The following is a 25,995-nucleotide window of genomic DNA, read 5'->3' as shown; positions in this document are numbered from 1 at the left end:
GTGCCACACTGGCCCCTGCAGTGAGTGGCTCCTCTCTTGGGTCCATTTGCATGCTCTACTGTGCAGCACAATGTCACTTTGCGGCCGTGGTGACGTCATGCGGTTTCTCGGCATGGCCGTTAGTTCCAGCAGGAGGCTGGTGACGTCACAGCACTGCACGAGCCTATTTCAATTCGAACCTAGACTGAGCGCGCTGATTGGCTGTCATGGCGACGTTTATGCTTGAGACGGCCAATCAAAGCACGCATGCGCCTGAGCAGCCTGGCGGAAGCTGCGATTTGTGTCCGGCTCGGGCGACAGAGCCGCAGGTTGTAACAGCAACAGCAGTGTGACCGAGGACAATGGCGGAACCGGGGGACAACAGGAGCGTGAACCAGCTGGTGAGTGAGTGCTGGCGGCGGAGCGCGCTCCGTGGTCCCGGGAGTGCTCGGTGCCCGCGGTAGGCCTGGGCTCCGCATTATGGCTGCGGTTATTGTCTCTCCCTCGCCCAGTGAAGGGGCGCTCCGCCTGCGCTGTGTAATCCTCACGGGGTGTGGGCGGCTATGGCGGAGTCCAGGGGCTTCCTGCAGTCGGCACAGTGCTCGGCAGCCGTAGTGACTGTCAGGACGCCATGTCCTGTGCCCGGGCTGGCAGCGGAGGTAGGGCTGCGGTACCCGAGGAGGAGGGGGGGATGCTCCCATCATGTAGGGTTGTGGTGTCTATGGTTGGGGGGGGATGCTCCCATCATGTAGGGCTGTGGTGTCTATGGTGGGGGGGGGGGTGCTCCCATCATGTAGGGCTGCGGTGTCTATGGTGGAGGGGGGGGATGCTCCCATCATGTAGGGCTGCGGTGTCTATGGTGGAGGGGGGGGATGCTCCCATCATGTAGGGCTGCGGTGTCTATGGTGGGGGGGGGATGCTCCCATCATGTAGGGCTGTGGTGTCTATGGTGGGGGGGGGGGTGCTCCCATCATGTAGGGCTGTGGTGTCTATGGTGGAGGGGGGGGATGCTCCCATCATGTAGGGCTGCGGTGTCTATGGTGGAGGGGGGGGGATGCTCCCATCATGTAGGGCTGCGGTGTCTATGGTGGGGGGGGGGGGGTGCTCCCATCATGTAGGGCTGTGGTGTCTATGGTGGAGGGGGGGGATGCTCCCATCATGTAGGGCTGTGGTACCCGAGGAGGAGGGGGGGATGCTCCCATCATGTAGGGTTGTGGTGTCTATGGTTGGGGGGGGATGCTCCCATCATGTAGGGCTGTGGTGTCTATGGTGGGGGGGGGGGTGCTCCCATCATGTAGGGCTGCGGTGTCTATGGTGGAGGGGGGGGATGCTCCCATCATGTAGGGCTGCGGTGTCTATGGTGGAGGGGGGGGATGCTCCCATCATGTAGGGCTGCGGTGTCTATGGTGGGGGGGGGATGCTCCCATCATGTAGGGCTGTGGTGTCTATGGTGGGGGGGGGGGTGCTCCCATCATGTAGGGCTGTGGTGTCTATGGTGGAGGGGGGGGATGCTCCCATCATGTAGGGCTGCGGTGTCTATGGTGGAGGGGGGGGGATGCTCCCATCATGTAGGGCTGCGGTGTCTATGGTGGGGGGGGGGGGTGCTCCCATCATGTAGGGCTGTGGTGTCTATGGTGGAGGGGGGGGATGCTCCCATCATGTAGGGCTGCGGTACCCGAGGAGGAGGGGGGGATGCTCCCATCATGTAGGGCTGTGGTGTCTATGGTTGGGGGGGGATGCTCCCATCATGTAGGGCTGTGGTGTCTATGGTGGGGGGGGGGTGCTCCCATCATGTAGGGCTGTGGTGTCTATGGTGGAGGGGGGGGATGCTCCCATCATGTAGGGCTGCGGTGTCTATGGTGGAGGGGGGGGATGCTCCCATCATGTAGGGCTGCGGTGTCTATGGTGGGGGGGGATGCTCCCATCATGTAGGGCTGTGGTGTCTATGGTGGGGGGGGGGGTGCTCCCATCATGTAGGGCTGTGGTGTCTATGGTGGAGGGGGGGGATGCTCCCATCATGTAGGGCTGCGGTGTCTATGGTGGAGGGGGGGGATGCTCCCATCATGTAGGGCTGCGGTGTCTATGGTGGGGGGGGGGATGCTCCCATCATGTAGGGCTGTGGTGTCTATGGTGGGGGGGGTGGTGCTCCCATCATGTAGGGCTGTGGTGTCTATGGTGGAGGGGGGGGATGCTCCCATCATGTAGGGCTGCGGTGTCTATGGTGGAGGGGGGGGATGCTCCCATCATGTAGGGCTGCGGTGTCTATGGTGGAGGGGGGGATGCTCCCATCATGTAGGGCTGCGGTGTCTATGGTGGGGGGGGGGGGGATGCTCCCATCATGTAGGGCTGTGGTGTCTATGGTGGGGGGGGGGGATGCTCCCATCATGTAGGGCTGTGGTGTCTATGGTGGGGGGGGGGATGCTCCCATCATGTAGGGCTGTGGTGTCTATGGTGGGGGGATGCTCCCATCATGTAGGGCTGTGGTGTCTATGGTGGGGGGGGGATGCTCCCATCATGTAGGGCTGTGGTGTCTATGGTGGGGGGGGGATGCTCCCATCATGTAGGGCTGTGGTGTCTATGGTGGGGGGGGGATGCTCCCATCATGTAGGGCTGTGGTGTCTATGGTGGGGGGGGGGGATGCTCCCATCATGTAGGGCTGTGGTGTCTATGGTGGGGGGGGGGGATGCTCCCATCATGTAGGGCTGTGGTGTCTATGGTGGGGGGGATGCTCCCATCATGTAGGGCTGTGGTGTCTATGGTGGGGGGGGAGATGCTCCCATCATGTAGGGCTGTGGTGTCTATGGTGGGGGGGGAGATGCTCCCATCATGTAGGGCTGTGGTGTCTATGGTGGGGGGGGAGATGCTCCCATCATGTAGGGCTGTGGTGTCTATGGTGGGGGGGGAGATGCTCCCATCATGTAGGGCTGTGGTGTCTATGGTGGGGGGGGAGATGCTCCCATCATGTAGGGCTGTGGTGTCTATGGTGGGGGGGGAGATGCTCCCATCATGTAGGGCTGTGGTGTCTATGGTTGGGGGGGATGCTCCCATCATGTAGGGCTGCGCTCTCTATGGTGAGGGGGAATGCTCCCATCATGTAGGGCTGTGGTGTCTATGGGGGGGGGGGGGATGCTCCCATCATGTAGGGCTGTGGTGTCTATGGTTGGGGGGGATGCTCCCATCATGTAGGGCTGCGCTCTCTATGGTGGGGGGGGATGCTCCCATCATGTAGGGCTGCGCTCTCTATGGTGGGGGGGGATGCTCCCATCATGTAGGGCTGCGGTGTCTATGGTGGTGGTGGGGATGCTCCCATCATGTAGGGCTGCGGTGTCTATGGTGGTGGTGGGGATGCTCCCATCATGTAGGGCTGCGGTATCTATGGTGGGGGGGGATGCTCCCATCATGTAGGGCTGCGGTGTCTATGGTGGTGGGGGGGATGCTCCCATCATGTAGGGCTGTGGTGGGGGGGGGATGCTCCCATCATGTAGGGCTGCGGTGTCTATGGTTGGGGGGGATGCTCCCATCATGTAGGGCTGCGGTGTCTGTGGTGGGGGGGGGGGATGCTCCCATCATGTAGGGCTGTGCTGTCTATGGTGGGGGGGGATGCTCCCATCATGTAGGGCTGCGGTGTCTATGGTGGTGGGGGGGGATGCTCCCATCATGTAGGGCTGCGGTGTCTATGGTGGTGGGGGGGGATGCTCCCATCATGTAGGGCTGCGGTGTCTATGGTGGGGGGGGGATGCTCCCATCATGTAGGGCTGCGGTGTCTATGGTGGGGGGGGGGGATGCTCCCATCATGTAGGGCTGTGGTGTCTATGGTGGGGGGGGGGAATGCTCCCATCATGTAGGGCTGTGGTGTCTATGGTTGGGGGGGATGCTCCCATCATGTAGGGCTGCGCTCTCTATGGTGGGGGGGGATGCTCCCATCATGTAGGGCTGCGCTCTCTATGGTGGGGGGGGGATGCTCCCATCATGTAGGGCTGCGGTGTCTATGGTGGGGGGGGATGCTCCCATCATGTAGGGCTGCGGTGTCTATGGTGGTGGTGGGGATGCTCCCATCATGTAGGGCTGCGGTGTCTATGGTGGTGGGGGGGGGATGCTCCCATCATGTAGGGCTGTGGTGGGGGGGGATGCTCCCATCATGTAGGGCTGCGGTGTCTATGGTTGGGGGGGATGCTCCCATCATGTAGGGCTGCGGTGTCTGTGGTGGGGGGGGGGGGATGCTCCCATCATGTAGGGCTGTGGTGTCTATGGTGGTGGGGGGGGGATGCTCCCATCATGTAGGGCTGTGGTGTCTATGGTGGTGGGGGGGGGGATGCTCCCATCATGTAGGGCTGCGGTGTCTGTGGTGGGGGGGATGCTCCCATCATGTAGGGCTGCGGTGTCTGTGGTGGGGGGGGGGGATGCTCCCATCATGTAGGGCTGTTGTGTCTATTTTGGGAGGGGGATGCTCCCATCATGTAGGGCTGCGGTGTCTATGGTTGGGGGGATGCTCCCATCATGTAGGGCTGCGGTGTCTATGGTGGTGGGGGGGGGATGCTCCCATCATGTAGGGCTGCGGTGTCTGTGGTGGGGGGGATGCTCCCATCATGTAGGGCTGCGGTGTCTGTGGTGGGGGGGGGGGATGCTCCCATCATGTAGGGCTGCGGTATCTATGGTTGGGGGGGATGCTCCCATCATGTAGGGCTGCGGTGTCTTTGGTGGGGGGGGATGCTCCCATCATGTAGGGCTGTGGTGTCTATGGTGGGAGGGGGATGCTCCCATCATGTAGGGCTGCGGTGTCTATGGTTGGGGGGGATGCTCCCATCATGTACAGTGCCTACAAGTAGTATTCAACCCCCTGCAGATTTAGCAGGTTTGATAAGATGCAAATAAGTTAGAGCCTTCAAACTTCACACAAGAGCAGGATTTATTAACAGATGCATAAATCTTACAAACCAAAAAGTTATGTTGCTCAGTTAAATTTTAATAAATTTTAAACATACAAGTGTGGGTCAATTATTATTCAACCCCTAGGTTTAATATTTTGTGGAATAACCCTTGTTTGCAATTACAGCTAATAATCGTCTTTTATAAGACCTGATCAGGCCTGCACAGGTCTCTGGAGTTATCTTGGCCCACTCCTCCATGCAGATCTTCTCCAAGTTATCTAGGTTCTTTGGGTGTCTCATGTGGACTTTAATCTTGAGCTCCTTCCACAAGTTTTCAATTGGGTTAAGGTCAGGAGACTGACTAGGCCACTCCAACACCTTGATTTTTTGCCTCTTGAACCAGGCCTTGGTTTTCTTGGCTGTGTGCTTTGGGTCGTTGTCTTGTTGAAAGAAGAAATGACGACCCATCTTAAGATCCTTGATGGAGGAGCGGAGGTTCTTGGCCAAAATCTCCAGGTAGACCGTGCTATCCATCTTCCCATGGATGCGGACCAGATGGCCAGGCCCCTTGGCTGAGAAACAGCCCCACAGCATGATGCTGCCACCACCATGCTTGACTGTAGGGATGGTATTCTTGGGGTCGTATGCAGTGCCATCCAGTCTCCAAACGTCACGTGTGTGGTTGGCACCAAAGATCTCGATCTTGGTCTCATCAGACCAGAGAACCTTGAACCAGTCTGTCTCAGAGTCCTCCAAGTGATCATGAGCAAACTGTAGACGAGCCTTGACATGACGCTTTGAAAGTAAAGGTACCTTACGGGCTCGTCTGGAACGGAGACCATTGCGGTGGAGTACGTTACTTATGGTATTGACTGAAACCAATGTCCCCACTGCCATGAGATCTTCCCGGAGCTCCTTCCTTGTTGTCCTTGGGTTAGCCTTGACTCTTCGGAAAAGCCTGGCCTCGGCACGGGAGGAAACTTTCAAAGGCTGTCCAGGCCGTGGAAGGCTAACAGTAGTTCCATAAGCCTTCCACTTCCGGATGATGCTCCCAACAGTGGAGACAGGTAGGCCCAACTCCTTGGAAAGGGTTTTGTACCCCTTGCCAGCCTTGTGACCCTCCACGATCTTGTCTCTGATGGCCTTGGAATGCTCCTTTGTCTTTCCCATGTTGACCATGTATGAGTGCTGTTCACAAGTTTGGGGAGGGTCTTAAATAGTCAGAAAAGGCTGGAAAAAGAGATAATTAATCCAAACATGTGAAGCTCATTGTTCTTTGTGCCTGAAATACTTCTTAATACTTTAGGGGAACCAAACAGAATTCAGGTGGTTTGAGGGGTTGAATAATAAATGACCCTCTGAATAAACTTTTCACAATTTAAAAAAAAATTAAACAAAGAAATAACATTCTTTTTTGCTGCAGTGCATTTCACACTTCCAGGCTGATCTACAGTCCAAATGTCACAATGCCAAGTTAATTCCGAATGTGTAAACCTGCTAAATCTGCAGGGGGTTGAATACTACTTGTAGGCACTGTAGGGCTGCGGTGTCTATGGTTGGGGGGGATGCTCCCATCATGTAGGGCTGCGGTGTCTATGGTTGGGGGGGATGCTCCCATCATGTAGGGCTGCGGTGTCTTTGGTGGGGGGGGATGCTCCCATCATGTAGGGCTGTGGTGTCTATGGTGGGAGGGGGATGCTCCCATCATGTAGGGCTGTGGTGTCTATGGTGGGGGGGGATGCTCCCATCATGTAGGGCTGTGGTGTCTATGGTGGGGGGGGATGCTCCCATCATGTAGGGCTGCGGTGTCTGTGGTGGGAGGGGGGGATGCTCCCATCATGTAGGGCTGTGGTGTCTGTGGTGGGAGGGGGGGATGCTCCCATCATGTAGGGCTGTGGTGTCTATGGTTGGGGGGGATGCTCCCATCATGTAGGGCTGCAGTGTCTATGGTTGGGGGGGATGCTCCCATCATGTAGGGCTGTGGTGGGGGGGGGATGCACCCATCATGTAGGGCTGCGGTGTCTATGGTGGGGGGGGGATGCTCCCATCATGTAGGGCTGTGGTGTCTATGGTGGGGGGGGATGCTCCCATCATGTAGGGCTGTGGTGTCTATGGTGGGAGGGGGATGCTCCCATCATGTAGGGCTGTGGTGTCTGTGGTGGGGGAGATGCTCCCATCATGTAGGGCTGCGGTGTCTATGGTGGGAGGGGGGGATGCTCCCATCATGTAGGGCTGCGGTGTCTATGGTGGGAGGGGGATGCTCCCATCATGTAGGGCTGTGGTGTCTGTGGTGGGGGAGATGCTCCCATCATGTAGGGCTGCGGTGTCTATGGTGGGGGGGGATGCTCCCATCATGTAGGGCTGCGGTGTCTATGGTGGGGGGGGATGCTCCCATCATGTAGGGCTATGGTGGGGGGTGATGCTCCCATCATGTAGAGCTGCGGTGTCTATGGTGGGAGGGGGGATGCTCCCATCATGTAGGGCTGCGGTGTCTATGGTGGGAGGGGGGATGCTCCCATCATGTAGGGCTGCGGTGTCTATGGTGGGAGGGGGGGATGCTCCCATCATGTAGGGCTGCGGTGTCTATGGTTGGGGGGGATGCTCCCATCATGTAGGGCTGTGGTGTCTATGGTGGTGGGGGGGGGATGCTCCCATCATGTAGGGCTGTGGTGTCTATGGTGGTGGGGGGGGGATGCTCCCATCATGTAGGGCTGCGCTGTCTATGGTGGGGGGGTGCTCCCATCATGTAGGGCTGTGGTGTCTACGGTGGTGGGGGGGGGATGCTCCCATCATGTAGGGCTGCGCTGTCTATGGTGGGGGGGGGATGCTCCCATCATGTAGGGCTGCGCTGTCTATGGTGGGGGGGGGATGCTCCCATCATGTAGGGCTGCGCTGTCTATGGTGGGGGGGGGATGCTCCCATCATGTAGGGCTGTGGTGTCTATGATTGGGGGGGATGCTCCCATCATGTAGGGCTGTGGTGTCTATGGTTGGGGGGGATGCTCCCATCATGTAGGGCTGCGGTGTCTATGGTGGGGGGGGATGCTCCCATCATGTAGGGCTGCGGTGTCTGTGGTGGGAGGGGGGGATGCTCCCATCATGTAGGGCTGCGGTGTCTGTGGTGGGAGGGGGGGATGCTCCCATCATGTAGGGCTGTGGTGTCTATGGGAGGGGGGGATGCTCCCATCATGTAGGGCTGCAGTGTCTATGGTGGGGGGGGGATGCTCCCATCATGTAGGGCTGCGGTTTCTATGGTGGTGGGGGGGGATGCTCCCATCATGTAGGGCTGCGGTGTCTATGGTGGGGGGGGGATGCTCCCATCATGTAGGGCTGCGGTGTCCATGGTGGGGGGATGCTCCCATCATGTAGGGCTGCGGTGTCTATGGTGGGGGGGGATGCTCCCATCATGTAGGGCTGCGGTGTCCATGGTGGGGGGGATGCTCCCATCATGTAAGCTGCGGTGTCTATGGTGGGAGGGGGATGCTCCCATCATGTAAGCTGCGGTGTCTATGGTGGGAGGGGGATGCTCCCATCATGTAGGGCTGCGGTGTCTGTGGTGGGGGGGGGATGCTCCCATCATGTAGGGCTGTGGTGTCTATGGTGGGACGGGGATGCTCCCATCATGTAGGGCTGTGGTGTCTATGGTGGGGGGGGGGATGCTCCCATCATGTAGGGCTGCGGTGTCTGTGGTGGGAGGGGGGGGGATGCTCCCATCATGTAGGGCTGCGGTGTCTGTGGTGGGAGGGGGGGATGCTCCCATCATGTAGGGCTGCGGTGTCTGTGGTGGGAGGGGGGGATGCTCCCATCATGTAGGGCTGTGGTGTCTATGGGAGGGGGGGATGCTCCCATCATGTAGGGCTGCAGTGTCTATGGTGGGGGGGGGATGCTCCCATCATGTAGGGCTGCGGTGTCTATGGTGGTGGGGGGGGATGCTCCCATCATGTAGGGCTGCGGTGTCTATGGTGGGGGGGGGATGCTCCCATCATGTAGGGCTGCGGTGTCTATGGTGGGGGGGGATGCTCCCATCATGTAGGGCTGCGGTGTCTATGGTGGGGGGGGGATGCTCCCATCATGTAGGGCTGCGGTGTCCATGGTGGGGGGGGATGCTCCCATCATGTAGGGCTGCGGTGTCTATGGTGGGGGGGGATGCTCCCATCATGTAGGGCTGCGGTGTCCATGGTGGGGGGGGATGCTCCCATCATGTAAGCTGCGGTGTCTATGGTGGGAGGGGGGATGCTTCCATCATGTAGGGCTGTGGGGGGGGGGGATGCTCCCATCATGTAGGGTTGCGGTGTCTATGGTGGGTGGGGGATGCTCCCATCATGTAGGGTTGCGGTGTCTATGGTGGGTGGGGGATGCTCCCATCATGTAGGGTTGCGGTGTCTTTGGTGGGGGGGGATGCTCCCATCATGTAGGGCTGCGGTGTCTATGGTGGGGGGGGATGCTCCCATCATGTAGGGCTGCGGTGTCTATGGTGGGGGGGGGGGATGCTCCCATCATGTAGGGCTGCGGTGTCTATGGTGGGGGGGGGGAATGCTCCCATCATGTAAGCTGCGGTGTCTATGGTGGGAGGTGGGATGCTTCCATCATGTAGGGCTGCGGTGTCTTTGGTGGGGGGGGGATGCTCCCATCATGAACATATAGATAGAAATTGGCATTCTCCCTTTGGCTTGGCTTTATATAAGGGCTAAGGCGGCAACAATGAGGACTTTCAGTAGACCCCTGGCTGCCATGGCAACCTTCTGGCGCCCAGTGACAGCGGGGTGGGAGCTGCATGACAATGATTAAGCAGCAGCAATCAGAGCTAGTCCCAGTCGCTCCGTCCAGATGTTACAGCATAATGGATTGGATTTCTAGAGATCTCCTGTCCACTGTGTGTCTATGTGCACCTGCGGATCGCCCGCGGAAACTGACATGAGGCGCGCCTTACGGATCCGCAGCAAATCCTGAACGTGGGAACGTACCCTAAGGCATAAAGTCCTGCATTTTCCCAAGATTGCAGATTAGGAGCAGCATGGCCAGCACTGGAGATGAATTATAGATCTGTTACAATGGAGGCGGTTGTACAGTGTCGGTGGTGACTTCACACCAGCACCTCCAGTGACAGGCCGGGGGAAGAGAATTGTCTCATCTGATTGCAGGAAGTTGACGTGTGTAATGGGTCTGTGGCTTCGTCTTGTGACAGAGGGAGGATGCTGTTCTGTTAATTGTGGCGTCTCACTCGATTACGTTGTAATTGCTGCAGAACATCAGATCTCTCCGGTAAATCGATTTGTCACCCTTTTAGTGCCCCACCCTACAAAACCAAAAAAGTGGTGGAAAGTGGTTACTATTAATTCCACGTCACCTGCCTGGCTGCTTATTGCCAGCTTCCGGTCTAGAAAAGTTTGCTCAGTGGGACCCGCTGAATAAAGGGAGTTTCCACATGTACATGGTACTTACTTGCGGCAACCACCCTAATTCATGTAACATGAATGCTGCAGCCCATGAGTGGCCACTGATGGACTGCAGCGGTCATAGAATCATAGAATTGTAGAGTTGGAAGGGACCTCCTGGGCCATCTGGTCCAACCCCCTGCTCAAAGCAGGATTCCCTAAATCATCCCAGTCAGAGCTCATTTTGGTGGAGTTGGTATAAAATGGTCAGACTCCGACTCCTAAAATATATAATAAATGTTCTGTGACATAACAATGCATGTGACCGCCAGGAGATTCAACACTGGTTCAGACTCTTGAACCTCAGAAGTGGGGCACCATCCACTTTGGACAGGATGTAACATTTGTATCCTTGGCTAAGACAGTGACCTAAGATCTGATTGCTCGCTGATTATCCTCAGGGGGAGTCATGTGATGGCCATGGGTTCACAGATAGTTACAAGACACCACCCCGATAACTGTACTGTAAGGCTATGGGCCCATGTTGCAGAAATGCTGCGGAATTGTCCGCAGCATTTCCGCAAGTCCCTGCCTCAGGTAAAATGCATGTGGAGTTTGCATGTTTTCCCACAAAACCCAAGCGCTTTCCAAGCGATTTGTAGCATCCCTTGGAAAGGTGATTGACAGGTTGGTCACACTTGTGAAGCATAGTGCTTGACAAGTATGACCAACTTTTTACTATTGAGGCTGCCTATGCGGCATGAATAGTAAAAGACCATGTTAAAAATAATAAAAAAAATAGTGATATACTTACCCTCTGTCAGCCCCCGGCCCTCTGCGACGCTGCCGGCAAGCTCCGTTCCCAGGGGTGCATTGCGAGAATCACCTCTGATGACGTAGCGGTCACACGACCGTGATGTCATCTGGGGTGATTCGCACAATGCATCCCTGGGAACGGAAGATGCCGGCAGCGTGGCTGAGAGGCAAGAGAACTCCGGGGGCCATCAGAGGATAAGTATATCCCGACTTTTTTTTTTTTATATTCTATTTTTTACAGGGATATCGTACCCAGGGCATGGAGGAGAGTCTCCTCTCCTCCAGACCCTGCGTACCATCCGCACATGAAGCGCTCACTTTACGCATGGTGGGCATAGCCACCAGGGCTGTGGAGTCAGTCGGAGTCGGAGCTCATTTTGGTGGAGTTGGTATAAAATGGTCCGACTCCGACTCCTAAAATATATAATAAATTGGGTACAGTAGTTCAATGCAGAATGTGCTGAATATTTTTTCATAGGAATTTGGGAATGTTATGAAATGTCCTATAAATGGCTGTTATATTCCTGATCTAAGGCTACATTCACACACAGCGTTTTTGCTGCATTTTTTTGAGGATACGTTTTTCAGCTGCAAAAGCAGATCAGCTTTTTAAAAAACCGCATCACCTGAAAGGTTTTTGAACTCATAGATAATGTTTTCAATAGCAAATGCAGATTAGAAATCTGCTCTATCTATCCATTTATCCATATCTTATCTGTACCAAAAAGAATGAAAGCCAGGTAGCACACAGACTAAAGGGCATGTCACACTAAGAGATATCGCTAGCAATATCGCTATAACTCGTGACGTTATAGCGATATTGCTAGCGATATCTCTGTGTCTGATACTTGCCTACGACCGGCTCCCCCGCTGGTTATCGCTGATCGCGCGAGAACGTTCAGGACTGTTTCTCGTCGTCAGCTTCCTGTGGCGCTTCCTGCTGTGAAGACGAGCGACGCGTGGAGCCGGGCGGGAGGACGCAGGATCGCCTGGTGTGACAGGTAAGTAGTGATCCCCGTCCCCAGCGATGTCGCTAGTGAGATCTGCCTGTGTGGCAGCTCACTAGCGACCACTTAGCGATGTACCAGCGATCCTGACCGCGTCATATCGCTGGTCGGGATCGCTGGTACATCTCTAAGTGTGACAGTACCTTAACACTCCTTTTTTTTTTTTTTTTTTTTTTTTTTTTTTAAGCACCAGTCAGGTACACCTCATAGCTGCCCAAAAGGACGCCCAGGACAGGCATTGCTCGTCTTCAGTAACACATCAACATCAATTGATAGTTGGAATAAATAAACTGCATTCACCACATCTTGTTATGGTGCAGGCTTTATTTTCAAGTGTAGGGGTGTGCAGTATAAGGTTCTGCAGCAGCTGAGGTGTGCAGTATGAGATTCTGCAGAACAGTATGAGGTTCTGCCCCCCCTAGTTTTGATCCTGGCTAAAACCGTTTCTTATAGATATGGCGAACCCTCAGGTAACCCTAAATGAAGGTCAATGGACACAGGTGGCTGAATTGAAGGAATTGCTTAATCACCTATTTACCGTGACTAAAAAATTACAAGCTGAGGATTTAACTCTTGGCATTTTCATAAGGGAGTGGAAGAACTTGCTATTTTGCCTGTCCCAAAGAGGAGATTTAATCGCAGATGGCATTTCTGCTTCAATGAAACGGAGAGAGACACAGCTATTGGAAAATAAAATTTTTATGGCAGCTCTTTATGTGGACCCAAGTCATCGTATATTGCTTGATGATCAACAGCTTACTAAAGGAAAAGACGCTCTGACTGAGGTAGCAGTTAGGATGAGTGGCCTACAGGAGGACTGCCAGGCGCAAGAGGACTTGGGTCCTGACAGTGTTCTTGCTGCCATATCTTCATCCTCAGCAGATGAGGAGTTTGACTTTGACAAGTATTTGGATGATATGGAGCAGGCAAAGTGTTGCCGCAAGGAAAAAGATTTCACTCCGTCTCCTATAGCAGCAGATTGACCATATTTCAGCAAAATGTTTCACTTGCTCTCAAAGAAAAAGAAAAATTCCACCGTTTATCAAAACTGACTGTGCATGAGGCAATTCCTTTATACTTGGAAATTGTTAGAGATGTTCCCATGTGGTTACGGCTTTGCCTCCAACCCAAGTTACTGTAGAGAGGTTGTTCTCTGGCCTTAAAATTATTAGGTCAGATTTGAGGTCATCTATGAAGGGGGATCTGATGGAGGCAATTCTATTTCTTACAACAAATTCATAGACTGCACAAATGTTATTCAGTATGTTTTTGTTGAAAACTGTTTTTTTGCCACTTACATAGTTTATTACATAGTGATATATATATATATATATATATACACACACATACATATATATATATATATATATATATATATATACTGTGTGTGTGTGTATATATATATATATATATATATATATATATATATATATATATATATATATTCGATATTGCATAGTGTATTACATATTTACAATTTATTACAGTTTTTGGTTCTAAGGTTGTATTCCAATAAATATATAATGTTCTATCTAAATATCTTGATTATGGTATCATAGAAATGATTAAATGTCTGATATTCACATTGTACTACAATAAATTTTTCACTTAAATATAAGCAATATATGTCGGAGTCATGGAGTCGGTGGAAGGGAAATTGAGGAGTTAGAGTCGGAGTCGAAGTCATTTGGCTTACTGACTCCACAGCCCTGATAGCCACATGCGTAAAGTGAGCGTTTCAATGCAATCCTATGGCGGCGGAATCGCCGTGATTCCACAGAAATAATGAACATGCTAAAGATTTTACCGCAATGCGAATCCGCAGCGGTAAAATCTGCAGCATGGGTACAACGATTGCGGAATCCCATAGAATTGCATGGGGGTGCATTTTATTAGCGTTTTTAAGCGTTTCTGTTTTTGCAGCTTAAGGATGGCTTGTTTCACCTGCATGGAGAGCACCTTTGACCGCTGTTTCCTTCACAGCAAAACCTTCCAAATGCAAGCACCACACCTCTAATCAACTCCAGGCCTTTTATCTGCTTAATTGAGAATGACATAAAGGGATTGCCCACACCTGTCCATGAAAGCACCTTGGAGTCAATTGTCCAATTACTTTTGGTCCCTTTAAAAACAGGGTGGCACATGTTAAGGAGCTGTAACTCCTAAACCCTTCATCCAATTTTAATGTGGATACCCTCAAATGAAAGCTGAAAGTCTGAACTTCAACTGCATCTGAATTGTTTTGTTTAAAATTCATTGTGGTAATGTCTAGAACCAAAATTAGAAAAATGTTGTCTCTGTCCAAATATATATGGCCCTAACTGTCTAGGAGATGGAGTGAAATCTTTTTCCCTGCGGCAACGCTTTGCCTGCTCCATGTCATCCAAATTCTTGTCAAACTCCTCATCTGATGAGGATGAAGATATGGCAGCAGTAGCACTGTCAGGACCCGAGTCCTCATGCGCCTGGCAGTCCTCCTGTAGGCCACTCTTCCTAACTGCTACCTCAGTCTGAGCTTCTTTTCCCTTAGTAAGCTGTTGATCATCAAGCAATATATGATGTCTTGGGTCCACATAAACAGCTGCCAGAAAAATTTTATTTTCCAATAGCTGTGTCTCTCTCCGCTTCATTGAAGCAAAAAGGCCATCTGCGATTAAACAGCAAAATAGCAAGTTCTTCCGCTCCCTCATGAAAATGCCAGGAGTTAAATCCTCAGCTTGTAATTTTTTAGTCACCGGTAAGTGGGTGATTAAGCAATTCCTTCAGTTCAGCCACCTGTGTCCATCGACCTTCATTTAGGGTTACCTGAGAGGTCGCCATATCTATAAGAAACGGTTTTAGTTCAAGCAATCGCTCAATCATTAAATAAGTGCTGCCCCACCGAGTGGCTTGATCGACAATTGCCCCTTTCCCAGCACGTCTCTTCAAGATGGAATCAATTTTAGGGGTTCTGGCGGCAATAACCAATTTCCTCACTTTTCCAATCAGATTTCCAGCATGTCCCTCTTGCAGACTATCTCTTACCGCCAGCTGCAGCGTGTGCACAACACAGCGCATGTGATGAATAGGAAAGTGTTTTGAAGCACCTTCAACAAGATCATCTATTTCTACAGTATAATTTTGCTGTTCTTCTGTTGTAATATCTGTTTGTTCCTCAGTTACATGAACAGCATTGTGGCCTTCCATCTCAGACATACTGAATCCTAAATGTTCTTCTAGCTGTTGTTCATTACTCTCATCAGTTTAATTGTACTTATCAAAAAAAAAACACAGGTTCTTGCTATTGTAACGGACAATGCTTCAAACATTGTCCGTTACAATAGCAAGAACCTGTGTTTTTTTTTTTTTTTTAAGTTCTTAATCTTGCAGAACTTTTTCCACTAAAGCCTGGAGAAACTGGCTGCTGTGATGAGCTTTAGTATCTTTTACTGCCAGCGTGTTGGTAACAATTTCTTTGTTGCCCCAAACATATCTAACATTGATGGCAAAGTAGTTCACTCTGTGACGTGCGCAGGCATCCATTTTAAGAAACATGAAGTGTCTTTTGAGTCTTTTTAAGATCTTTCTTTTGTTTAAGGGCTTCTTCAATCACTAATTTTCTAATACTTTCTCTTTCCAGAGAAACACCAATGGATAGAGCAGATTTCTCATCTGCTTTTGCTATTGAAAACATTATCTATGAGCTCAAAAACCTTTCAGGTGATGCGGTTTTTTAAAAAGCTGATCTGCTTTTGCAACTGAAAAACGTATCCTCAAAAAACGCAGGAAAAACGCTGTGTGTGAATGTAGCCTTAGATCAGGAATAGAACAGCCATTTATAGGACATTTCATAACTTTCCCAAATTCCTATGAAAAAATATTCAGCACATTCTGCATTGAACTACTGTACCCAATTTATTATATATTTTAGAAGTCGGTCCATTTTATACCGACTCCACCAAAATGAGCTCTGACTCCGACTCCACAGCCCTGGCGGAAACGCATAAAAAACGCAACGTGGGCACACAGCCTAACCGTGCACCATGTGCCCATCACATGACTGGGGCAGATTTAGGCTATGTGCGCACGTTGCAGAAATGTGGAAATGTCCGCAGCATCTCCGCAACTCCCTGCTGCGGGTAAAACGCATGCGTTTTGCATTGCAGAATGCTTGTGCTTTCCAAGCGATTTGAAGCATCGCTTGGAAAGGTGATTGACAGGTTGGTCACACTTGTCAAGCATAGCGCTTGACAAGTGTGACCACCTTTTTACTATTGATGCTGCCTATGCGGCATCAATGGTAAAAGAATGTAAAAAATAAAAAAAAATGGTTATTCTCACCTTTCGACGGCTCCCGATCTCCTCAGCGACGCTCCCAGCATCTTCCGTTCCCAGGGATGCATTGCGACAATGACCTCTGATGTAGCATCACACGTCATCAGAGGTCATTCGCGCAATGCATCCCTGGGACCGGAAGATGCTGGCAGCGTGGCTGATGGCTGGAAGTACTCTAGGGGCCGCCGGAGGGTAGGTATATCGCTATTTTTTATTTTAATTCTATATTTTACAGTGATATGGTACCTAGGGCATGGAGGAGAGTCTCCTCTCCTCCAGACCCTGGGTACCATCCGCACATGAAACGCTCACTTTATGCACGGTGGGCATAGCCACATGTGTAAAGTGAGCATTTCCATGCAATCATATGGCGGTGGAATCGCTACAATTCCGCAGGAATAATGAACATGCTGCAGATTTTACCGCTATGCGATTCTGCAGCATGGGCACAGCACTGCGGAATCCCATAGGATGCGTTTTAATAGCATGTTTTTAAGTGTTTCCGCTGCGGCAAAAAAACGCAACGTGTGCCTTGGGGTCCTATTAAATGACCAGCAGAGGCCATGAAAGCAGATGAGTTGTATGCTTTTCCATCTTAAAATGCCTCTTTAAGGTCTCAGTGATCCATATGGTTTAGGATGTTGTATCTTCCTGCCCATGAGATCGATGTCCTTCTATTCCCCCAGCGATGTTCTGCCTGTAAAAGCATCGATTGCTGCTCTTTGATTGCATTACAGCCCCTGTGACAAGTCTCCATTAGTATAATACGATGAGGGCTTTGTGAGGCTTTCTTCTCAGAACACATAAATTGCAGCTGACAGACCTGACCTTGGCCTGCTGCTCGCTGGAGTGCGGTTTGGTAGAAATCCAGACCTCGTTCTGCACCTGACTCGGCTGACGTCACTGGAGTTACATTTAAAGATTTGTATTTTTTTTTTTTATACTTGTAAACCTTCTTTGGCAGGATTTTGACTCTGCACAACTCCTATGAGTACTGTGGACCTCCATTAGAAACGCTTTCCCAACTTGACAATGCAACACCTATCCACAGGATGGCTTACGGTCTGCCATACACTGGGGTTCCTACTGCTTGAACCCCCCATCACTCCGAACAACGGACCTCATCGTTCCCAATAACGGAGTTTCTGATTGCCCCATTTGAACCGATTGATTGCACTTGTGTACCACCAGCCATTGTGTATGGGAGATCGGTGGCACTGGGCCTTCTTTGTCAGTCCCGTAGAAAAGGAATGAAGCTCCATGCACATTTGCTGCCAACTCCTAGTGGGGCACTTTAGAGCGCTGTTCACGAGAGCAGTCAGACCCACCGCAATCTAGAAGTTGTTGCCTGTCCTGTGGACTGGGTATAATTTGAAAATTTAGGACAACCCCTTGGTTACTGCAGGTTTTGCTTCTCTAACCCCTAGAGATCAGTTGTTCTTGCCAGGGCATGCTACGTCTGGAAATGCAATGTTACATGATGTCCGTTTTGATGAATGACAAACTATTTAATGCCTAACCATACGGAGTCCACCAGAGCTTCTCTGTCCTGGTTTCTAGATGTCCATATTTGACTCTAATTGGCCATATGGACTTTGTTATTCTTAAGTGGATTTCCAGTACCAGCTCGGCCTGGCGCTCTGAGACCCCTGGTCCTGGACCGGCTCGGCCTGGAGCTGTAGATATGTATTGCAAGGGGTATACTACACAATCGGCTCTTGCGCTTCAATAATGCAGCCCCTCGCTGATGGGCTCTACTGCCCCCTGTATGATGTGGTCATTGGTCTTTTCTGTGGTCAGTCACAAGGATTTTGACACCGAATTGTGGGCAGTTACTGCTTCCTCTGCTGTAGTTTCCACGACCTGTGGTAAGTTGAAAATAGGGCACACTGAGTATGTGGGGATCCTACAGGATATTGGAACAAGTATCTGCAGGGGAAAATAAACCAGGGCTGTGGAGTCGGTAAGCCAAACGTCCAACTCCTCAATTTCCATGACACCGACTCTGATTCCGACCACGACTCCGACTCCCTCATACCAGGGCTGTGGAATCGGTAAGGCAAGCCTCCGACTCCACCAAAATTGGCTCCGACTCCACGACTCTTACTCCAGAGCCCTGAAATAAACACTCAATCAGTAATCCATTACCCACTGCTGACCTGAAGGCTCATTTGGTAGGTTTTTAATATTCGTTGGAAAGCTCATAAGTTGGCTGTAGTGTGTATTACTTTTTCCTACGTTAAACCGTGATGTGATAGATGTTTCCTGATGTTAGGTAATGCACCTTCCATTACTGAAGTCGCTGTATGTAATGTTATGAATGGCTTTGCTGTGGGTTCTGTATTTTTTTTTATGTTCTTATTGCATTAGCTTTATGGAATCATGCAAAATTATCACAACCAATTGGAATTACTATGTGTTTCATGCAGGAAAGATGTATATCTTTGTACCGTGTTAGCCAGTAGATAGAATAATATTCAGGATTGAGAGTCCTCAGTAGTTGATACCGTTTAATGGCTAACTGAAAAGATGGTAACACATTGCAAGCTTTCGAGACTACTCAGGTCTCTTCATCAGGCTAGACTAATGTGTCTTCTGCAGCCTGCATGTAATAAAACGCAAGCTGCTTTGTACTGTTCTATACTAAATCTTACAGGTGGCTCCTGACCAGGGTAGTTTTCTGCTCTTCACCTCGATGCATGAAGTAGACGAGCATTTGGTTAATGGGAAAGGGAAGCGGAAGACTAAGCGAGGCAGAAGCCAGCGGTCAGATTTGGCACAGAAAAGTATAAAGCAGCTTGTTGTCTATTGTAATATGGGCATGCTGCAGAAAGCCTTTTAAATGTAATGCAATAAATTGGTATCATGACAATTTCTGGAATATATTGGGGCAATTCCATTATACTTTTAGCTCCTAAATCTGTGTACGGATATGTCATATGATCTGTCATCTGAAGACCAAAGCCACCCCACATGTGGACGAATGAGCACATGTTGCAGGTGACGCGTAATGTCACCACAAACTCTTGCATTCATTCGCCTGTGCAGGTTAGCGCGGCTTGTGACAACGCATTGCGGGGCTGTACCCCTAAAATGCAGAGCTGCCATTGCTTAGAATGCCTTTCACCACATACAGGGTTCTTTTCTGACAACCGACCCAGTGTGATGATGTCTTTATTGCAGGCTGCGGAGACTGCGAGTCTCGAGGAACATTTCCAAGGATGGGGCGAGGTGGTCCTGCTGGCTGACCGTGCCCTGCGCTGGGAGAAGCCTTGGTTTCCAGCTGCAATAATGGGGGCAGTGTCCTTTATATTCCTGTAAGTAAATATGTCCAAAGGCTCCATCCTGCACGTTATGTGATGAGATCCTAAAATGTGAAGACGTTGCCTTCCACTGCAGCAAATAACAGATGGAAGTGATGTTCGATAGTTGTGGACTTATAGATTGTTTGGGCACTTTAGGGGCAGATCCATGAAGTGTAGCAATCAGTCCAGGCCAAGGCTGTTTCCTCCCTGTCCTCTAAGGCCCTGATGCATTAGTCGCTGGAGGAAGTGGTGTGTGCCACTTCAATTAATTTGGCTCATCTTTCACATACCGCGCACCACTACTGGAAATGTATGCCAGGCAGGGGCTGGGGTACAACCCTGACATGAACAATTATTGGGACTTGTGCAAAAAAAACAAAAAACAGTTTGGGTGACTGTGACCCAGAGTTAAACCTTTTAACTGGCTACAGATTATTCGTACAGCTTGATCTGTGGGCAGGTTGATCTCCTGCCCCAGTGCCTCATTAGAGCGCTGGGGTCTCTGTGACATCCCGCCACCGCTAATGACCTGTTGTTAATGGATTCATTCTGCTTTGGGGGAAATGTGAAGTTGGGGTAATTCTGCTCAAAATCTATTCTTCTGCAGGATGATCTACTACCTGGATCCATCAGTGCTTTCTGGTGTTTCCTGCTTCATTATGTGTCTGTGTCTGGCCGACTATCTAGTTCCAACGCTGGCTCCCAGAATTTTTGGCTCCAACACGTGGTTAGTAAAATCATGGACTTGCTGTGTGTGTGTGTGTGTGTATATATATATATATATATATATATATATATATATATATATATATATATAATAATTTTAGCACTTGGTGCAGATTTTAAAATCCACTGCATGTCAGTTGTGTTGGGGAACTGTTTTTCTGCATGCACACTGGCATAGCGTGGGATTCGGGCACTGGAGGCATGGCAAGTATTTTGTGCCCTCTAAGAGCACATTTACACAAACTGCAACAAGAATTCGTAGGAACATCTGTTTTCCAATCAACTTTATTAAAGAGAACACAAATTCCCCAATGAACAAGTAAAATCTATCAGGCGAAATCATTTTTAAGATAGTTGAAAAACCAGCATTCTCAGGCCCCATACACATTAGGCCCCCCTTGTACATCAGTGTATACAGTACATGTGGTGACCATTTTCACACACAGTCTATGAGGCTGCGCACATGTCCGTGTACCCACACGTAGACAGCACAGATGTCTATATAATATGTCCCACATACATGTACATGATGACCTAAGGTGTACCATCCATGTGACACGTACCAGAATAGAAATTGCAAATGTTTAGGTGTTAATGTGCAAAGATATAGATAGCTACATAGATATCCATGAGATGTATAACTAGTGTCTTGCGTGAGTTGTTTACAGTGCTTGTTAATACAAGAAAAAAACACTTGGAGTCCCCCACCCCAGTTTTTGATATCCAGCAAAGGTAAAGCAGACAGCTGTAGGCTGATATCAGGCTGGGTAGGGCCCTTGTTATTATGTCGTCCTTCCCAGCATAAAAATAGCAGCTGCCCCAGAATTGGCGCATCATATTAGAAGCGCCAATGCTGGCGCTTTACCCAGCTCCTCCTGATGTCGTGATGTGGTGGCAATGGGGATAATGGTAGTTGGAGTTGATGTCAACTGGCACCAAGCCCTGGGGTCAGTAATGGAGAGGTGTCCATCAGACACCCCCATTACTAACCCAGTAATCAAACCTAAAAACCACTCACAGCGAAAATACGCTGCATCCAAGACGCTGCTACTTCCGGATGTGGGTGCACAGCCTAAAATAGGATTGTCAACAATGGGAACTCCCTTCAACCTGGCCATTGTAACATCTCCTATTATGGGCAGCCCACTCACATTCTGCTTGATAAGAGGTGGAAGGGTGTGGGGACCCTATACTGTACCTGTACAGTCCTGAGTGTAGTCTATAAACGGTTGGTTTTCGACCTTCATGATCGGCAAAACTCAGAGGTGGCAATGCTGTAAGATGTCAGTGGACACAGACTTTAGATCACTCCTTTCCTGCTGGTTGGGAGATTCTCGGCACACCGCCATCTGCACTAGAAAGCAATGAGTTCATGGCAAGAAGCTCTTTAGGTTGTTGGAATCGTTTTCTATAAAGGATTCTTCATCGCATCTGAATTACTTGATCTTTTGCATTTTCTGCTTCTGTCCAGGACCACGGAGCAGCAGCAGAGGCTGCATGAGATCTGCAGCAACCTTGTAAAGACCCGCAGAAGGATCATTGGCTGGTGGAGACGCCTCTTTGTCCTCAAAGAGGAGAAGCCCAAGATGGTAGCATTGTTGTTCATCAACTATTTGGCTAAACCCCTTTTTAATGTTCTTATTTATGACTATATTCTTCTTTTTCTGTCTAGTATTTCATGTCGATGATCACAGCTCTCGCCATGGTTGCTTGGATTGGACAGCAGGTTCATAACCTCTTCCTCACCTATATTATTGGTAAGTGTCCCTGTAAGAGTGGTACAACAGATTGAATATTCCTTTTTATGTTTTTCTGGCATGTAGCGAGCATCTTTTTAATCCGTATTTCCAATTTTTTTCAGTGAGTTTTGTGCTTTTGCTTCCCGGCCTCAACAAACATGGAGTCATCACCAAATTTGTTGGAATGGGAAAACGCGAAATCAACAAACTGCTGAAGCAAAAAGAGAAGAAGAACGAATAAGGTCCCGCTCGATGCGAAACTAATAACTTCCACGGGAGCATTATTTTATTGTTTGTTTTTTGGGGGGCTACAAGATGTGTCTGACCTTAACGTTCCCATTCAGTTCCCCAATAACTGCCAATGCTGTATCTGTGTGTTGCACTGAAATCCAAACCTCTAAAGTATGAAGAGTCTTATTCCCGAGCGTTGTCCTCGTCTCCAGTGTTTCTTTACCACTTTCAATGTTTTCCACTCTTGTAAATATTCCATATTTCCATGTGTCTTGTCTGGTTTGTTTTGCTTTCCGTACCTTGCAGAGTAAAAATGTGTCTTCCTGTTAATGGATGAAATAAAACGTAGAATATTAGGAAGCCTATGTTTTTATTTCCGCTGTGACCGTACAACAGATCAATAAATGGACACATGAAGTATATACCATGGATCTGGGCAGACTGAAAAGGGGGTCTATTCACACCAAACATCCTGTCACAGCTAAGCAGTTCAGTGCTTCTTCCCACCTACTTATTTTCCATCTTTCCCCATCCTCCTCTTCCTCTATTGACAACCTGACTCTACTGGAGCCAGACATGAGTAATGATTGAAGGAAAACAAGTAAGTGGAAAGATGCATTGAACACCTTTGCTTGGTTTGAGCAGTCCTTTTGTGCTGACGGAGCCAATTGCAGCACTATAGGAGAAAACCTATATATATATATATATATATATATATATATATATATATATATATTTTCCTTCATAAGGTTGATGCCAAAGGAAATCAATCCAAGAAGATGCTTTGCTTCAAGTGAACCTGTCGGCACAGAATGACTGTTCAAACCCAATATAGGCTCTTGGTGCACCCTTGGTGTGGCCGAACAGTTCAGTGCTCCTTTTTTTTTTTTTTTTCTCTCTCTGATCTCTCCAACCCCCATACCTTCTACCCTTTGGCTTTATAGAGCCAGAGAGAGGCTGAGATAAATGCGAAAGTGCACTTAAATGATTGGTCACCCCAAGGGTGCAAACAAGCGCCTGTGCTGGGTTTGAACAGTCATTCTGTACTTAGACTCGCCTTAGTTTCTGGTTTCTGCATCGTGGTGGTGGCACCTTATTTGTCTGCCTGCCAGATCAAATACACAGATCCTGTAGCAATGCTGTGCCAAACACAGAACTGGGAAAATTTTACTGAGATCTGATAAATCCTGGCACAAATTGCGGTGGGAATGATGGTAGATGAAGGTGTAAAACGCGCCTAACAAACTGCGATGGTGTAAGGCCTGCTTCACAAGGCCAAGTTTTATACTCCCAGGTCATCACTTATTCTATGCCCAGACTTTGTCATGAAATATAGTGAGCACAATCCCATAGAAGCCATACAATCCATGGAGGTGGCACATATGGCGACAACCAGGACTTTACAGGTCGATCGTACAGATCACTGTGGACTCTGTACAGGGGCACTAGACGCTGTGGAAATAGAAAAGGGTTGCACAAAGGTGGAACAGATGTGATACAAATCGTGTTTTTTTTTTTTTTGTTTTTTGTTTTTTTTTCTTTTCTCTTCTCCTTTTTTTGATCAGTAATAAGAAATATATAACCAAAAGATGGAAGTCTGAGTCCAACCTGGCAAAGGCAAGTAATGGTATCACAGAAATATAAATAATATCCCCAAGTGATGGAGACACCAAAGACACAAGGGGTTAGCTAGAATAGTAATTTTATTAAACTGTGTTATAAAGATGAAAAGGCATGGAGTAGGGAGAGGAGCGCAACTAAAAACTGATATGGGGAAAAGTGGAAGAATTCACCATATCAAAGACAAATCCGTCCTGAAGAATAATCTGCCTAGTATCCCAGTAGGAGTATAAAACATAATGTACTGACATAAGGTGATTACTGTAGAATAGAAAATGCCTTCAAATCATGTATAATAGCAGTAGAGGAAGCAAATATGTTAAGTACAACAGCACAAGGGAGACCAATATGGTGAATCCCAGATTAGAAATTGCACTAGTATAATTCCATGTCCATAGACCCAAAAGTAGCTATAATCCTCATTAGCTGGTCACCATGATAGGACAGTCCTATAGATCAGGTCAAGTATATGGCAGGGATTACCATAGTGTCAGGCAGTACAGGAGCACACTGGGGATGATGCACTAGGTATTATGGAGCCCATAGATCCCACAAACACACTGATGCTCCCACATGCTGTGTGGTGGAAGTGGGAGCCAACGATAACCATGCTATTCACCGGTATATGTGTCCTCAGGATGAAGATACCGATGAGTTTGCGAAGCCAGGTGAGCGACGACCATGTAGTAATTCCCACAGACTGGTTTCCAGTGTTTTGGCTGCTCCAGGCTGGATATGTTCCCAACTTTTCTCACCCTGGTCCTAAGCAGATCAGCACCTGAGATAAGGTATCATTAAAGGGAATCTGTCATCCCATATTCGGCCTATAAGCTGCGGCCACCGCCATCAGGGGCAGAGAGGTCCGGGGCCTGCACACTGCAGTACTTTACTCTGCCCTCAACAGGGCACAGAAAGTACGCCTGCGCGGGAGCGCAGCCTGAAGCAAGGAGGAGGACGTCATCTCTAGAAGATGGTAGGTGCCAGACCGGGTGCCCGGGTGAGCATAATATAACTTGATTTTCTTATCTTTCAGGTATGCTGAATGCTGTATATAAGCCCCTGATGGATTTCACATCTTATAAGCCAAAAATGGGGTGACAGATTTCCTTTAAAAAGGAAGTGAGACCTCTACTGCTCAAACATAGGAACTGCAGACATACACAGTCTATAGTAGGAAACTAATGTGAACTGCAGAGGTCTCACAAGCTTGGGACTTTACAGCTGCTGTGCAGAATGGAAGTTGTGCCAAGTGTTAGTTAGGTTCATATATATTTGAACAGAGACAACATTTTTCTAATTTTGGTTCTAGACATTACCACAATGAATTTTAAACAAAACAATTCAGATGCAGTTGAAGTTCAGACTTTCAGCTTTCATTTGAGGGTATCCACATTAAAATTGGATGAAGGGTTTAGGAGTTTCAGCTCCTTAACATGTGCCACCCTGATTTTAAAGGGACCAAAAGTAATTGGATAATTGACTCCAAGGCTATTTCATGGACAGGTGTGGGTAATCCCTTCGTTATGTAATTCTCAATTAAGCAGATAAAAGGCCTGGAGTTGATTTGAGGTGTGGTGCTTGCATTTGGAAGGTTTTGCTGTGAAGGAAATATGCGCGGTCAAAGGAACTCTCCATGCAGGTGAAACAAGCCATCCTTAAGCTGCAGAAACAGAAAAAACCCATCCGAGAAATTGCTACAGCATTACAGTTTGGTACATCCTGAGAAGAAAAAACACTGGTGAACTCATCAATGCAAAAAGACCTGGGCGCCCACGGAAGACAACAGTGGTTGATGATCGCAGAATAGTCTCCATGGGGAAGAGAAACCCCTTCACAACAGCCAGCCAAGTGAACAACACTCTCCAGGAGGTAGGTGTATCAATATCCAAATCTACCATAAAGAGAAGACTGCATGAAAGTAAATACAGAGGGTTCACTGCACGGTGCAAGCCACTCATAAGCATCAAGAATCAAAAGGCTAGACTGGACTTTGCTAAAAAACATCTAAAAAAAGCC

General features: G+C 49.3%; 1 protein-coding gene across 2 annotated transcripts; it reads left to right on the top strand.

The window, feature by feature from the left end:
- The first annotated feature begins 220 nt into the window (after positions 1-220).
- Positions 221-22,715, top strand: ARL6IP1 (ARL6 interacting reticulophagy regulator 1). 2 transcript variants are annotated; one of them, XM_073542942.1, is made up of 6 exons: positions 221-380; positions 19,542-19,675; positions 20,271-20,390; positions 21,861-21,978; positions 22,062-22,146; positions 22,251-22,715. In XM_073542942.1, the coding sequence occupies exons 1-6, from the start codon at positions 342-344 to the stop codon at positions 22,367-22,369; spliced, it is 615 nt and encodes a 204-aa protein (XP_073399043.1). In that variant the 5' UTR covers positions 221-341; the 3' UTR covers positions 22,370-22,715. The 2 variants fall into 2 exon arrangements, with proteins under 2 accessions (XP_073399043.1, XP_073399041.1); XM_073542940.1 differs by lacking the exon at positions 221-380 and adding an exon at positions 528-638.
- The last annotated feature ends 3,280 nt before the right edge of the window (positions 22,716-25,995 follow it).

This window comes from Dendrobates tinctorius, unplaced genomic scaffold (assembly GCF_039654945.1).
Source record: "Dendrobates tinctorius isolate UK_male_01 unplaced genomic scaffold, ASM3965494v1 ptg000129l, whole genome shotgun sequence".
NCBI lineage: Eukaryota > Metazoa > Chordata > Amphibia > Anura > Dendrobatidae > Dendrobates > Dendrobates tinctorius.
This window is presented reverse-complemented; position numbering and strand designations above follow the sequence as displayed.